General features: G+C 43.1%; 1 protein-coding gene across 1 annotated transcript in view; it reads right to left on the reverse strand.

Annotated features, from left to right (window-relative positions):
* Window positions 1–881: 881 nt before the first annotated feature.
* The window catches only part of prkg2l (protein kinase cGMP-dependent 2, like), a 40,810-nt gene continuing 24,147 nt past the window's right edge, over window positions 882–17,544 (reverse strand). Inside the window, exons 16-19 of the mRNA XM_027276484.1 lie at window positions 2,495–2,617; window positions 2,036–2,098; window positions 1,303–1,369; window positions 882–977 (exon numbers count right to left, since the gene is read on the reverse strand). Coding sequence (XP_027132285.1) covers window positions 882–977; window positions 1,303–1,369; window positions 2,036–2,098; window positions 2,495–2,617 — 349 coding nt within the window. The remainder of the gene's footprint in view (window positions 978–1,302; window positions 1,370–2,035; window positions 2,099–2,494; window positions 2,618–17,544) is intronic.

Raw genomic sequence — 17,544 nt, forward strand, 5'->3', positions numbered from 1 at the left:
TGCAGTATTGACAAAAGAATCTGCCTAAGTTTTCACAGGCACAAGTGGGCATTGTGCTGAAAACCTGGAGAGCACTGATTTGTTTATTGCAAAAAAATTTTAGACCAAGAGAGGCTCAGGAGCTACCTCACACGTTTGCATGTTATGGAGCTGAGGACATTAACTTCTTTTTTTTTTTCTTTTTTTTTTTGCTATTTAATAATTCCATGTCTTGATTACCGTTTGTATTTGAGAGAAAAATAACTTATGGTTGAGAAGCACTGTTCTATGTTACTACAGTATGGAGAAAAAATGTTACTGGTTTTTTACTGGTTGCTGATGTATTTCAGGGGAAATTGTTATCATTCAGAAGCACTGTTAGGACTATGGTAATGCATTTTGTAAAATGTATAGTGATTTGAAAATTCAGTTGCTGTTTGTAAAACAAAAAATGGACCGTTAAGGGTCTATGTTGGAAAAAAAATGTTCAACAATAAATGTGTTGAAAAGGAATGGCTTGAGTGTAACTCAAAAGGTATTAATTATTATTTTTTTAAATTCAGGTCTATAAACAAATTAGGATGACTTTAAATTTTTATTTGAGACAACTTAAAAAAATAGTTTGCTCCCATATGCAAAAGTTGTTTAAATGAATTTAAAATATTCAGGTTTGACAAAATAGATTTTTTTACATTAAGTAATAAATCCAATGTATTTATTTTAATTTAGGAGAATCTGAAATAATTGCTTTGGTTCAACCTTCAGAAATTGGTTTACATGAAGTTAAATATTTTAGGTCAAATCAAATGAAATATTTATGTTGTATAACAGCACAATATTAGTTGTGATCGATTATCTCAATTTTTTTTTAATTTGAGCCAATGTTTGATTTTTTTCAGTGTTTAGAAGTCTTTATCCCAGCCAGATAGCTCATCAGGAGGCTCCTCTGTGTCAGGAGAAAATGTGTCAAAGTGACTGTGATCCATTGGCCCTTTCAGCTGCAGAAACAAGGACAATAAATCATCATCAAACAGAACATTTTGTCAGCACTGAATAATTCACGATTTCTTAGTTAGCATTGCTGGATTTCCTCTGTCAGCACATGTCCTTATCATAGTACTGTGGCCACTTTAATTTTTACAAGAATGGTGATAATAGCATCATGCTCTGTGGCTGTTTTTGGGCCAGTAGACCAATTTCCATTACATTTTACAATAAATATCATGTCCTGATGAGTATGCCAGTATTCTCTATAAATGAAGTTGATTACATTCTGATGAATTTGTAAATTATGTGTAACTGAAACAAAGGCCATAGTCTCACCTCTCTCTTCAGTGGAGACAGCAGCTTGTGATGCCTCAAACCCTCCCAGTTGAAGCCCTGGAACCACCTTTAATAATAAATATAATAGTAAACTTTATTTACATAGCACCTTTGATTTCAAAACACAGTTTCAGAGTGAACTAAAAGCTATGAATCAATAAGGAAAGTAAAATAAAACATGCCAGAAAACATAAATATAATCAGATAAAGAAATGGTCTTTGTAAATGGTGTCTTTTTAAAAGACGACACATAGTTAGTAGTCCTTATCTCTTCAGGTAGGTCATTATGTATGCCTCTAAGAGCTGAATATAATAATATTTATTGGCCAATACTGATCATCACGAAGAGCTGAAAAGGGAAACTGTTTATTAGGGCCCGAGCACTGTGGTGCGAGGCCCTATTAAATTTTGAATGTTTATTATTTTTAAAGATTTTTTTTATTTTTTATTTTTTATTTTTTTCCTAATAGTAAATTGCATTTTAGTCACTAGTATCTCGAAACTCCACAACACTCTGCCCCCCCCCCCAAAGTTGGGTGAACTATTATATATATATAGTATTTTAGGGGTCTCGGACATGGACGTACAAAATGGCTCTACAGCACCACCTAGATGTATGTTTTTGGAGGGGCCTCTCGACACGGTTTCATCCATGTATACGAAATTTAGAGGGAGTATGTAACATACCGAGACACACAAAAAAGTCTCTTGGTGACCCGGGCTGTACACTCACTTGTGTTTCTTGATGTCAATGATGCCGTTCTTTTTGTTTCCCAGCCTCTCTACTGGGTTTAGTCTTAGATGAAAAGACAAGACAAGACATTTATATTAGTTTTGTAACCCTGTTCTGTAAACCCATGTGCTGTTCAAAAAGGAATAGCCAGAAACCTGAACCAGAACACACATGATTTGATTCAATTAGTCAAACACTGGGTTTAATAAACCCAGATGTAGCAGTGTCCTAAAATAATGAGCTGCTGCCACACTTGTGATGAATGTGTAATGCAGCCCATGTCAGTGTAATTGCCGTTCTTAGTTAGCTCTGGTGTAACAACTATGCAACATTATCACCCAGCAATTATTTGAAGTGATCCTGCTACACACCACAAAGTTACAAAATGACTCAGTTTTAATCAACATTGGCTAAGCAGGGTTATCCTCATATCCGATAATGGTTTGTGATTCACCGTACTTGCAGAGTCTCCTGATGAGGTCGTCTGGACGCTTGCATATTTCCTTGGGGAAATCAACCTTTTCAATGCCATGGAGGACCATGGTGTAAATCTTTATGGGGTCTGAGCCAGCAAAGGGTGGGCTGGAAGAAAAACAGAATTTCAGATGTCCTGTTAGTTATCAAGGTAAAAATCCAGACTACATGACATCACCACTCATGTGAGAAGATCATTGTTAATCTTATATGCATAGTTTTAGAGAGCCAGATAAGCTATTTCTAACAGATTCAAGTCATCGTGCTTACCTAGGCTAACCACTACCTGACTCTAGCTCTATACGATAAGATAAGATTTGTAAGATAAAACAGACTTTAATGATTTCACATCAGGCAAATTCACTTGTCACAGTAGCTTGCATACACAAGGTTGATAATGAATTGCTCACAAACAAGAAATATATAGAAAAAGGTTAAGCTAAAGAAAGTCATGAAGTCATACTAGTGTTAAAGAATCTGACAGCTGTTGGAACAAAGGACCTGTGGTATCGCTCCTTCTTCTTCGGTGCGAGTAGCAGTCTGTTGCTAAAGGAGCTAAGAGCTGTATCATCAGAGAACCTTGGAGGTGACAGCTCAAATCAAATGAAACCAAATTTTATTTGTATAGCCCAAAGTCACAGAACACATTTTGCCTCTGAGGGCTTTACAATCTGTACAGGGAGTGACACCCTCTGTCCTTAGACCCTCGGTTCAAGTGAGGAAAAACTTGCCCACAAAAAAACCCTTTTAACAGGGAAAAAATGTAGAGGAAACCTCAGGAAGAGCCACAGAGGAGGGATCCCTCTCCCAGGATGGACAGACGTGCAATGGATGTCATGTGTACAGAACAAATCTACACAAACATATTGTACAATTACAATGAATGATAAAGTGATTACAGTAGCAGTGGAACCTGTGACAGAGATAGAAAGACACAGATGCACAGCAGCAGCAAACCATTAACTAACTATAAACTGTAATGGAGATATGGTAACAGTAATGACAGTAATGATATATGTAGTAGACGTCATGCAGCATCAGCCACGATCAATGAGAACCTGCTGGACGAGAAAGCACAGAAACTCCAGGGAAGAAGTTTAGTTAGTGTAGTGGAAAAACTTTGCGACTGTTGTACTCGTACTGTTGTCTCTCCTTGGCCAAGAATAAAGTTCTCATATAATACTGATCGTGTTCTCAGTCTTTAGCGAATTTCCGCGACAAACTTGGCGTCACGAACAGGATCCCCCGACCGGTCGTCCGGACAGTGACCAGTGGAGTGGCTTCCCCGGATTGGAAAAGAAATCCGGCCTCCAACCTCGATTAGCAATTAAGAGACGGGAGGACTGATCATTTTGTCCGTGAACGCCGGCGTTGGGATTCAAAAGAAAAAGAAATCTGGTGAGACACTTTCAGTTTCTTGAGAACAAAAAAAAAAAAAAAATAGGAGAAAAAAAAATAGAGAAAAGAGGCATAGTGTGGTGAAGGGGTAAAACTTGACGAGTGGCGACTAGACGGGTTGGTTAAAGGCCAACTTTGGATCGGGTTGGTTAGAGGCCAACCTTAGATCAAGATTGGTTAAAGGCCAATCTCTGTACTTTGGGTACAAGTCTTTTTGGAGTGATTGAGACTTAAAAACGAATCACCCTTCTCCTGGGACGCCTGTGAGAATAAAAGAGAGCTCTCACCCATTATTGGAAAATGGGAATAGGAAAGTCTAAGTCGCTGACTCCTCCAGGAGGCCCCATCGTCACCATTATGACCTCAAAATATGGTTCTGAATGTATTGATTGTCTTAATGCATGGACAAATGAATTTGGGTTCCCTAAAGGGGGATCCCTGAGCATGAAAGAGATAAGACAGTTAGAAAGAAAATTAGACTATAAGGAGTCAGAAATAGAAAAACATAGGAAGTGTTTGAGTAACTGGAAAGCAGAAGCTGATAGACGAGAGAGATTGCAGTGTCAGAAGGTATTACCAGTTAGAAAGAATAGTGAAAAACAGAAAATGAAGAAAACACAATGTCCACCACCATATGTTCTTTCACCTCCTACTGCACCCACTTCTGTGTATTCTGTTACAGAACTGCAGGCCCTGAAGGTGAACCCAGACCTGGAGTCCTGTCCCTTTCAACGAACACCTGTCGTGTCCGGAGCAATGGGAGGATACGACGAGCCAGATCAACATGTGAAAGAAGAAGAGAAGGAAGAATATGAAGATGTCGTGCTGCCTGCATCACCGCCACCTCCTGTACCACCAGTATTCAGGTCAACACACACCATGCAGACCAGACTACAAGCTTCTAAGACTGACACACCGACTGCTTCGACCTTTCCCATGGTCGAGGTGGCTGGACCGGATGGTCCTATCCTCATGCATCGGCCATGGACAGCAGCTGATGTAAGAGAGGCGGCAGAACACCTGCCAGATCCACGCAACTCAGGAATGAAATTTATTGAACAATTTCTGAATTTTTGTCAAGAATTCCGACCTACAGGAGTTGAAATACGAAGGATTCTGGCAAAGAGACTTGGGCCAGGAGACCTGCTTAAAATCTCCCAACGTATTCCCAGGCCTGAGTTGAAAATTGTTCACGTAGATTGGGCTCATGCTAAAAACATGGAGTATCGAGATGCGCTCCTTGAGCTAGGTGACGCACTGAGGAAAGTCTTTCCTCCCAAGGTTGATATGTCTAAAATAGCCAGCTGCAAACAAAAACCAGAAGAACAGGTCAATGACTATGTATCCAGATTGACTGCCATTTTTAACGAACATAGTGGGCTGGAGCAGCCAGGGCATATCGGTGCGCAGCCTGATGCATGGGAGAGCCACCTCTGCAATTCCATCCTCGCAGGTATGCTCCCTGAGTTACATGATATTGTTATCCGCACATATGTGGGGTGCAGAGAAGAATGTCGACTCAATGATCTCAAGCGACAAGCACGCCATGCAGAACTGACTCAGCAACAGAAGAAGAAAGCCAAGCAGGAAAAGACTGAGAAGGAACTGCTTATGGCAGTCCTCACTATGTATTCTGCATTGGCAACCATGCAGGGGCAGCATGGTTGAGGACACGGCAGAGGCCGTGGATGCGGGGGAAAAGGAGGTGGTAGAGGAGGCAGACGACGAGGTCAGCACGGACAAGGCTCTGAAGATCCCAACACCTGTTACAGGTGTGGCAAAATTGGACACTGGTCTAGAGACTGTCCCATGAACGCTTCGGATGAACAGGCACGAGCACACGGCACGTCTGATTGACAGGGACAGGACGAAGAGCGAGGGACATCACCCGAAGGCTCTGCAGAACAGGGAAGTGAAACACACACACAGCCACATGCATGTTTACATAATGATGACAGCCAGGAGCACACACACCAGCATGCTCATGCTCATGTACATAATGCTATAAGATATCTTGAACAGAAAAACACACCACAGGTACAATATGCAGGTGATCCTAAAACTGTTTTTCCTTTATATGCGTTGACAATAGAAGGGACTGAAGTGATGTTTTTGGTAGATTCAGGAGCTACAAATTCTGTGATTATGGCTTCCACATTTTCACACACACCAAAAATGACTGGTAACCATGTGTATTCTGTCGGAGCATCTGGCCAATCGATTAAAGAAAGAGTGACCGCTCCTCTGCGTTGTATTACACCAGAGGGGGAGCAAATAAAGCATGCATTCTTATTCTCACACCTCTGCCCTGTTAATCTGCTCGGCAGAGATCTCATGTGTAAAATGGGGATATGTTTGATATCGACTCCGGACGGGTTAAAGGTGAGTTCTCTCACCTCCCTGACAGGACCCGATGAATCATTGATAGCTGTTAAGCATGATCCCCGACAATTGTTGAATGCATATCAGTGGAAGTTAGAGGCTTCTGAATCCACTGATCAGCTGATACAAAAAATAAGAACGCTTGTGTCTCCTACAGATACAGATTTTCTAACAATCAATGAATTACATTGAACATCTCATGTGAATCTTGGCCCGGACTCTGACTATGAACACACATGGCTCCAAGTGACACAAGAACGACTGACTACGATCTCCCTTTTCTGGGATGACCACCGCACAGCGCTTTCTTTTTGTTTGACTAAGAATCAGAAAAGACTTTTTGATGCAAACAATTGTTTTCCTCACGTGTCTTTTTCCAAACACGTGAAGGATAGGTGGGAAGATTTGGGGTTGTTTGTAGAAAGATGTGTACATATTCAAGACTGGCAAAGTACAAATCAAATCAATTTTATTTGTATAGCCCAAAGTCACAAAGAACATTTGCCTCAGAGGGCTTTACAATCTGTACAGGGAGTGACACCCTCTGTCCTTAGACCCTCGGTTCGAGTGAGGAAAAACTTGCCCACAAAAACCCTTTTAACAGGGAGAAAATGTGGAAGAAACCTCAGGAAGAGCCACAGAGGAGGAATCCCTCTCCCAGGACGGACAGACGTGCAATGGATGTCACGTGTACAGGACAAATCAACACAAACATATTGTACAATGACTGATAAAATGACAATGAATTACAATGAATGATAAAAATGATTACAGTAACAGATGTGGTAGTAATAATGACAGTAATAATATATGTAGTGGGCGTCGTGCAGGATCACAGCAGCGGCCACGATCCACGAGAACCTGCTGGACGACAGAGCACAGAAACTCCGGGGAAGTTTGGTTAGTAACATGCATTAATGAGACATGTCCACAGATGGAGAGATGGAGAAAGAGAAAGAGAGAGAGAGAAAGAGAGAGAGAGAGAGAGAGAGAGAGAGATGGAGAAAGAGAAAGAGAGAGAAAGAGAAAGAGAAAGAGAGAGAGAGAGAGAGAGAGAGAGGGTTTTCGGTAAGGGAGATGTGTGCATCTTCAACCAATACTGTGCCTGGCTAGGCATAACCCTGGGTGGGGTCCCCCGGCAGTCTAATCCTATGGCAGCATAACTAAGGGGTGACCTGAGCCAGCCCTAACTATAGGCTTTATCAAAAAGGAAAGTCTTAAGTCTATTCTTAAAGGTGTTGACCGTGTCTGCCTCCCGAACCCAGAAAGGTAGTTTGTTCCACAGAAGAGGAGCCTGAAAGCTCTGGCTCCCAATCTACTTTTGGAAACTATAGGAACCACAAGGAACCCAGCGTCCTGAGAGCGCAGTGTTCTAGAGGGGTAGTAAGGTATTATGAGCTCTTTTAGATACGATGGTGCCTGACCATGAAGAGCTTTGTATGTAAGGAGAAGAATTTTAAATTCTATTCTAGATTTAATAGGTAGCCAATGCAAGGAAGCCAAAATGGGAGAGATGTGATCTCTGATCTTGGTTCCTGTCAGAACACGTGCAGCAGCATTCTGAATTAACTGCAAAGTCCTAAGAGACTTATTAGAGCAGCCTGATAACAAAGAGTTACAATAGTCCAGCCTTGAAGTAACAAATGTGTGGACTAGTTTTTCTGCATCCGCCTGAGAGACAATGCGTCTGATTTTAGCGATGTTACGTAAGTGGAAGAATGCAGTCCTCGAAATTTGTTTTATGTGGACGTTAAAGGACAAATCTGGATCAAAAACAACTCCAAGATTCTTTACAGTGGAGCTGGAGGCCAGGGTGATCCCATCTAAAGTAACTAAGTCTCTAGAAAGAGAGTTTCTGAGGTGTTTGGGTCCAATTACAAGAACTTCAGTTTTGTCTGAGTTTAACATAAAAAAATTGTAGGTCATCCAACTTTTTTATATCCTTAAGGCATGCTTGGAGTTTAGTTAACTGATTGGTTGCATCAGGCTTGATCGATAAATATAATTGGGTGTCGTCAGCATAACAATGAAAATTGATAGAGTGATTCCTAATAATGTTCCCTAAAGGAAGCATATATAAACTGAATAGAAGTGGTCCAAGTACAGAACCTTGTGGGACTCCATGACAAACTTTGGTCTGCATGGAGGATTCATCATTGACGTGAACAAACTGAGATCGATCTAAAAAATACGACTTAAACCAGCTTAGGGCGGTTCCTTTGATGCCAAGTGACCCATTGGTCACTTACTCTCCCCAGCTGCAGGTATATAAACAGTCATTACAGTCTTCTTTCCATGGCACATGCACTGTGCAGTTGCTGCTGCTGAATGACTCACTCTCACACAAGAAATATGTTTTACTATCAGCAGAAAATGTTAAGCATGTACCTGCTCTGAAAGAAGTGCCTGATATTCTGTGGGCAAAGCATAAATATGATGTAGGACTACTTCAGGGTTGTGAGCCAGTAATGATAACTGCAAAATCTGACTTTTGCCCATGCAAACAACAATATCCTTTAAAACAAGAGGCCATTGATGGCATTACAGTGTTCAATCACCTTTTGCAAGCAGGCGTAATTGTTCCATCTCCTGATTCTCCGGTTCGCACACATTTATTCCCTGTCAAAAAGATTAGGGATGAAGGCCAACCAGTTGAATTCTGCAGCACAGCCACGTGCTCCCAATGTTCCAAATCCCTACACTATTTTATCACAAGTGCCTGCAGATGCTAAGTTTTTCTCAGTGGTTGATCTCTCAAATGCCTTTTTCAGTGTGGCAGTGCACCCTGATAGTCAATTTTGGTTTGCTTTCACCTTTAATGGCAAACCATACACATTCACTAGTTTGTGTCAAGGTTATTGTGAGAGTCCAACTATTTACAATGCAGCTCTTAAGGACAGCTTAGAGCCTTTAGTCCTGACTCCCAGGACAGCATTGTTGCAGTATGTTAATGATTTGATGATTTGTAGTCCCACTAAAGAGCAGTGTGAGGCTGATACAGTGACTCTGTTAAGGCATTTGGCTGATCATGGGCATAAGGCCAGTTTGTCTAAACTTCAATTTGTACAGCAGGAAGTTGTTTTTCTGGGTCATGTGATCACAGCAGAGGGCAAATCCCTCTCACCCAAACGTGTAGAAGCTATTCAAAAATTGCCCAAACCTCTGACAAAAAAACAACTAATGTCTTTTTTGGGAATGTGCTCTTATTGTCGACAGTTTATCCCTAACTATGCTGAGTTAGAGGCCCCATTGGGAGCCCTAATTTATGGTAAAGGTCTACAATCTTCAGACCGTTTGACCTGGACTCATGATGCAACACAGGCATTCACTGATTTGAAGCTTTTATTGCAGTCAACTCCTACATTAGGCCTCCTAGACCCACTCAGGCCTTTTACTCAGACTGTGGATGAAAAAAATGGTTGTATGACATCAGTTCTTTTGCAGGAACATGGAGGGCGGCTGAGACCAGTGGCCTATTTCTCTAAGTTAGACCCAGTGGCTGCTGGACTGCCTCGCTGCCTCAGGGCAGTAGCGGCTGCAGAGAAAGCTGTTTTAGCTTCTAGGGAAATTGTTGGATATTCTGATCTAACTCTTCTTGTTCCCCATGCAGTCTCTATGATCCTGTTGGAACAAAAAACATCTCATCTTTCAACAGCACGTTGGTTAAGATACAACACTGTTTTGTTGGATATGCCTAACATTACTGTGAAAAGATGCACTGTTCTTAACCCTGCCACTCTTTTGCCTTCTCCAGATGATGGTGAAGCTCATGATTGTGTTGCTATTCTTCAACAGGTTTGCACACCCAGACCCGATCTGCAAGAGACTCCTCTTACTAACCCTGATCTTGTCTTTTATGTTGATGGTTCTGCCTTTCGAGATACTCAGTCTGGGTTAAACAAAGTGGGCTTTGCTGTATGTGACTCCATAGTGCAATCGGGCTCTTTGCCCTCTAATTATTCGGCACAGGCCGCTGAATTGATAGCTCTCACTGCGGCTTGCACACTAGCAAAAGGTCGCTCAGTGACTATCTATACAGATTCTCGCTACGCCTTTGGTGTGGTGCATGATTTTGGCGCGCTATGGAAACACAGAAATTTTCTTAAATCTGATGGAAAGCCTATCTTACATCATGACAAAGTCTTAGCTCTATTGGATGCTATTCTTTTGCCAAAACAGATTGCAGCTTGCAAGTGTCAAGCCCACACAGGTGACACAGACTCTGTATCTAAAGGCAATGCATGAGCAGATGCTGCAGCCAAGCGTGCTGCTGATTTATCACTCTCTCCTCCCCCAGCTGAGGCGTTCTGTTTTCTCTCACAAACACTCCCTGACTCCCTCTATGCATTTCAGTCATTTGCCTCTCCTCCTGAAGTAACCCAGTGGAGAGCATGTGGAGCTCAATACAAAGATATGGTTTGGTTCGGTCTGGATGGACGGCCCTGTTTACCTAAACACTTTTTCCTCATTTTGCTGAATTGACACACGGGTTAGACCATGTGTCAAAAGGGGGAATGTTACAGGCAATAACACAACACTGGTTTACAAAGGGTTTTGCAGCATACACACAGAAATATTGTCAATCTTGTGTTATTTGTGCAACCTACAATGCAGGAAGAGGTATTCCTGTCCCTGCAGCAACACACCCACCACCAGATAAACCATTTGATCACTTAATGATGGATTTCATAGAACTAACTCCAGACAAAGGGAAGAAGTATTGTCTAGTGATGGTAGATATATGGTCTAAGTAGGTGGAAGCTTTTCCAGCAAAACATGCTAACAGCCATGCAGTTACCAAGGCTCTGTTAACAGAAATCATTCCACGATGGGGAATTCCATCAAGAATCAGTAGTGATAACGGCACACACTTTGTAAACGCTGCAGTGGAGGCAGTGGGACAGTTCTTAGGCATTGTGTCACAACTTCAGCCAGCCTTTAGTTTTTTATTTCACCTGTCTTCTGTTTTTTCCACACTAACTATCATGTCATTTCAGACGCTGCCACTCCCCCCTGCTCTGCATTAACCGCTGAGTTCATTCACCTGGCTTGCCCCACCTCCACTCACCTGCTCCTCATCAGCTAATCAGCCCCTCAGTATATGTACCAGTCCACTTCCCTCAGTTCTTTGCCAGATTGTCTAGTGTGTTTTCCCTAGCTATCCAGCAACTTCTACTACCCTGATTCTGATCCTGCCTGCTCGTGTTTTGACCTGCCCTTTTGGACTTTGGACCTCCCTTTCTGCCTGCTCCTACTGGATTTGTTTGCCACGCGGACTGCTTTCTGGTTTGACCTCTGCTAAGTCATTAAACTCTGTTTCTCCACCCGAACTGTTTCCTGTGTCGTGCTATTGGGTTCTTGCCTGCCGTTTTGTTACTCCTGACAGTCGAGTTGTTGATGTACTCGTCCATTGCCTTGGTTTCAGGGGTTGACAGAGAATAGAGTCTCCCTCTTGGTGGTGATGAGCCCGGGAGGAGGTCAATGGCACAATCGTACGGGCGGTGTGGGAGAAGCGAGGTGGCCCGTACCTTGTTAAACACCTCCCTTAAGTCGTGGTACTCGGATGGGACACCTGAGAGATCTGGGAGCTCATTAGAGGAAGAGGTGTTGAAGGCAGGTAGCAAAGCAGATTTCAGACAGACCGCATGACACTGTTCACTCCATTGTAGAATTGAACCAGTCCCCCAGTCAATATATGGATTATGTTTTAGTAACCAAGGAAACCCCAGGATAACTGGGTGCTGAGGAGCATTTATCAGGTGAAAGGTAAGTGATTCAGTGTGGTTACCTGATATGCCCAGATGAAGGGGAACAGTGCAGTGGGTTACTGTGCAGAGAAGGCGCCCATCCAGAGCAGTAGCCTGAATAGGCTTGACCAAAGGTTCCTGGTTAATACCCAGCTGTATGGCAAGACCACGATCCAGGAGGTTGGCATCAGCCCCGGAGTCAATGAGGACAGAGACGGCGTGTGATTGTCCATTACAGATGAGCTGAGCATGAAGTAGTGAACGAGAGGGCATGTCAGAGTTCATGATATGGCTCACCAGCGCCCTCTGGATTCCTGGTGAGCCCTGTCTTTTACTGGACAAGAAGAAACGTAATGACCTCCCTGCCCACAGTACATGCAGCAGTTCTCCCTTTGTCGCCGCTGTCGTTCAGCAGCAGAAAGCCTGGTCCGGCCAAGTTGCATGGGCTCAACCTGGTCTCCAGGGGCACTGGCGGAGGGAGAAAACCTAGAAGTGGGAGGTGACGCTGGAGGACGATGAAGACTCTGGGGAGTACTGCTCAGCGCTCTCTCGCGTCTCCTTTCCCTGAGACGTCCGTCAATGCGGATGGCCGTGGCAACGAGCGTGTCCAAATCAGTCGGAGGATCCCGAGCCGCCAGCTCATCCTTGATGTCATCAGAAAGGCCGTTGTAGAAGGCGTCAGTCAGGGAGGAAGCATTCCAGTCACTCTCCGCAGCAAGCGTCCTAAACTCAATGGAATAATCGGTCACTCTCCGGTTCCCCTGAACCAGGCTTAACAGTCCACGAGCAGCCTCTCGACCAGGGGTAGCATGATCAAACACCTTCCGAAGACCCTCAGAGAAGGCAGTCACAGAAGAACAGAAGGCCGACTGCTTCTCCCACTCAGCGGTGCCCCAGTCCCGAGCCCGCCCAGTAAGCTGGGTGATCATGAAAGCCACTCTTGACCTCTCAGTGGGATATGTGAGGGGCTGAAGCTCAAAAGTCAACTTGCACAGGGTCAAAAAAGAGCGGCAGGTACCTGGAGCTCCAGAAAAGCGCTCCAGAGCACTTAAGCGGGGTTCTGGACCCGGAGCAGTGGGAACAGGAGGACTGGTGGGTGGTGAAGCCGCTGGCGTTTGTCTGAGCTGCATGAGCTGCTGGAGCTGATTGTTCAGGGTCTCCAAATGTTGGTTGTGGCGTGCAGAAGCCTCCTGGAGAGCCACCTCCATGGCGGTGAGGTGCTTCTCATGCTGGCATAGAACAGCAGCTTGTGCTGCCATTTCCTGCTTTACATTCTCCATGTCGGCTGGGTTCATTCTTGGCCAGATTGTACTGTCAGGAGTAACAAAACGGCAGGCAAGAACCCAATAGCACGACACAGGAAACAGTTCGGGTGGAGAAACAGAGTTTAATGACTTAGCAGAGGTCAAACCAGAAAGCAGTCCGCGTGGCAAACAAATCCAGTAGGAGCAGGCAGAAAGGGAGGTCCAAAGTCCAAAAGGGCAGGTCAAAACACGAGCAGGCAGGATCAGAATCAGGGTAGTAGAAGTTGCTGGATAGCTAGGGAAAACACACTAGACAATCTGGCAAAGAACTGAGGGAAGTGGACTGGTACATATACTGAGGGGCTGATTAGCTGATGAGGAGCAGGTGAGTGGAGGTGGGGCAAGCCAGGTGAATGAACTCAGCGGTTAATGCAGAGCAGGGGGGAGTGGCAGCGTCTGAAATGACATGAGAGTTAATGTGGAAAAAACAGAAGACAGGTGAATGAAAAACTAAGGGCTGGCTGAAGTTGTGACACATTGATATGAAAAAACATTGTGTATATCATCCACAGATTGGGGGAGCAGTGGAGAGAGAGAATGGCACGCTCGAAGCAAAACTTGCTAAATGTTGTGAAGAAACAGGTTTGTCTTACATGAGAATGAGACAGAGAAGTCTGGTGAAACTCAGTCCGTTTGAGATCCTATTTGGACGTCCTCCTAATGTTGGCATGGACCCCTATAGGGACAGACTGCCACCCACTTCTTAGTGTGATGATAACATGATTGACTATTGTAAACTGCTCTCTGGTATGTTGTCTCAAGTTTCTCAACAGGTTAAAGCAGCCCTCCCTCAGCAGGCTACAGGTCCTTTACACTCGATCCAGCCTGGCGATTGGGTTGTGATAAAAAACCTGCGAAGGAAGCACTGGAGGTCTGAGAGGTGGCAAGGGGCGTTCCAAGTGTTACTCACAACACACATAGCGGTGAAGGTCGCAGAGAGAGCAACTTGGATCCACACCCACCACTGCAAGAGGGTGCCCAACCCCACTGAGTCGTAACCCCACCAAGCCTGCAGGAGTACACTCGCATGCACACACGTAAAGCAAGGCTGTGTTGATTCATCATAGTAAGCCGCTTCTACTGCACCGGTGATTTACACTGTACACAATACACTTCCAGAGAGCACAAAAACACGAGTCAACTTGATTGACCTTCGAGGGACGATCATCATGGCTGATCAAAGACGATATTTGGGTTGTGGGATGAAATGCATTCTGGGGTTTTCTTTTGTGATTGCATTTTTGATTTTTTCCCTGGTATGGTGTGACATTTTTGGCAGACCACCTGGATAATGTCACTTTTTCCATGTCTTTGTTTGCTAATCAGACTATAAATGGCTTTAGACTTCTTTCAACTACTCAACAATCTCATCGTATGACTTTGCTGAAACATGAGATGGCCCTAGATTATCTTACTGCACGTACCGGTGGTTTGTGTGTAACCCTTAATTTGACTGGTGATGCATGTGTGACTTTAATTCCTGATAATAATGACAATATAACATCTGTTATTCATGCACTTGAGAAGATTCGAGATGAGTTTGGGCCCTCTGCTTCGGCAGGAACCTCCTTTAATGCATGGTTGAGCGCTAGATTCGGACCCTGGGGCGCAATGGTTTTCCAACTTTTGATACCTGTACTTATCACCCTAGGATTAATATTATTCTTTTGTACATGCACTCTGACCTGTATGAAAGCCTTGATTCATCGTTGGATAGGCGAGACAGTGACTGGTCAGTATGCACTCTGGTCACAGGCTGAACTTTTGTCAAAGGAAGATCCTTTCCCTTTTAGTGATTGTGGTTCCTCAGCTTCGTCTGAGGATGAGATGTAAACATATGATTTCTTCCCCTTTTTATTTTTCTTTATATATAAAAGTTTGTAATCGACACCGCAGGGTCTATCCTTCACAAAAATAGTAAATGTCTATTTCTAACAGGCAATCTGTATGATGACATGTCTTGAATCCTTGTGAATTGTCATGTTTGATGTAAAATGATTGTCTGTATTTTTTGATTAATGTGTAATCAAAAGGGGGGAAGTGTAGTGGAAAAATTCTTTTCACCTCTGTTTTACTATTTTATGCTTACTTTACTTTACAATTATATTTTTGTGTTTAACTTTGTATGAACTTTGTCCTATTAAGGAGACTGCCTCCTGATGGGTTGATATATGTTTGAGTGTAGACATTTCTCTCTGTCCCGGAGATGTTGGTACCAGCCACGGTGTAGAAGGGGAGTAAAGCAGATATTTACGAGGGTAATCCCCCCAATGCAATTAGAGTCTCTCTTTTATGACCTCAGAGGAGAGGGAGGGGGAGAAATGTCTACAAAAGAGCAGTTGAATGTATTATCAGCAGAGAGAACTTTGCGACTGTTGTACTCGTACTGTTGTCTCTCCTTGGCCAAGAATAAAGTTCTCATTTAATACTGATCGTGTTCTCAGTCTTTATCGAATTTCCGCAACAGTTAGCAAGATGCATTAACATGCATTAATGGGACATGTATGTTTACAGATGGTGGTGGTGATGGTGATGGGGAGAGAGAGAGAGAGAGAGAGAGGGAGGGTTGGAGTCGTTTTCAGTAAAGGGAGATGAGACTACATCTTCAACCAATACCTTGCCTGACTAGGCACAACCCTGAGAGACAGACAGACAGACAGACAGACAGACAGACAGACAGACAGACCAAAATCTTTGTTCCACAGAAGAGGAGCTTGATAGCTGAAAGCTCTGGCTCCCAATCTACTTTTGGAAACTATAGGAACCACAAGGAACCCAGCTTCCTGAGAGCGCAGTGTTCTATAGGGGTAGTAATGTACTATGAGCTCTTTTAGATATGATGGTGCCTGACCATGTGGAGCTTTGGATGTAAGGAGAATAATTTTTAATTCTATTCTAGATTTAACAGGTAGCCAATGCAAGGAAGCCACTCAAAAAAGGCTACTTATGAATTTCATTTGCATATAAAATTTCCATCCATTTGAATTACATAATATTAATATAAATTAACTAACAAACTTAATGTGAAGCAAGTAATAAGAGTTATGTAATAGTACTAATAAACTCTAAATGACTGCATTCATTTTCACTGTTGGGCTTGGGCAAACAAATTGGCTTGAATTGGATTGAATGCATAAACCTGGTTACTACACTCCAAATTTTTGGGCAAAATGCAGGACTTATGCATTTCAATTACATAGAAAATTTCCATCCAGCAGGACTTATGCATTTCAATTACATAGAAAATTTCCATCCATTTGGATATAGGATTTAATATAAATTAACTAATAAACTTAATGTGAAGCAAGTAATAAGATTTATGTAATAGTACTTATAAACTATAAATGTGCTTCCACTACACAGTAGCATAGTATTAGCCAGGTTTATACATTCTTTTCAATTACATAGAACATTTCCATCCATATTATTCATAAAGAAACTAATAAGAAAGTATAATTAGATTGATGCATTTGGTTATAACTTTATACATTATCATTCAACACGACTATGTTTGGCATTTATTATTAGTAATTATTAATTTGAACAGTAGTTGTTATGGTCCATTCCTGGTTTTCCTTCTCTCCTGCCAGTACTTTTCCACTCACCTGCCTGCCACTCCCACCTCATCGGTGCAACCACCTTCACCTGTGTTTCCTCACTTGATCACCTACCTGCCCACATTTATACCCACTCACTCTCTGCCGGATTGTTTTTGCAGTATGCAAAGCCCTCTCGCATTCTTCTCTGGATTGCTTCCCTGGTTTTGACCCATCCTCGTCGTCCCTACCCAGGTAACCTGACCAGCCTTCTGTCCCTGACTCCTCTGCCAGCTCGCCCCTTGTCTGTCTCCTGATTCCCTCCCTGGAGGTTTCTGCTGGAAAGTTGGACCATTTTGGCTGGCTCTGTTTGTGCACTATTTCCTGTGTATGGACTTTCATGCAGCAGAGAGGTTGTAACAAAGAACAATGTTTCTTCCTTCAACTGCTGTGGATTTGTGCGATCCTGTTTGCTCAAACTTTTGAACTGTTCCAACTCTGGTCTCAGTCTGTGCTGTTCTTGGGTCCAACTTCATGCCTATTACAGTAGTATCAGGTACTAACTCAAACTCTCTGTCCGCCAAGTTGTTGCTCTAGGTTCAGTAATTAGACCCTTATTTATAATCTACATGCGTTCTCTGGGTTACAACAACCTGCTGTTACTGTTA

This window comes from Larimichthys crocea, unplaced genomic scaffold, assembly GCF_000972845.2.
Source record: "Larimichthys crocea isolate SSNF unplaced genomic scaffold, L_crocea_2.0 scaffold389, whole genome shotgun sequence".
Taxonomy (NCBI): Eukaryota; Metazoa; Chordata; class Actinopteri; family Sciaenidae; genus Larimichthys; species Larimichthys crocea.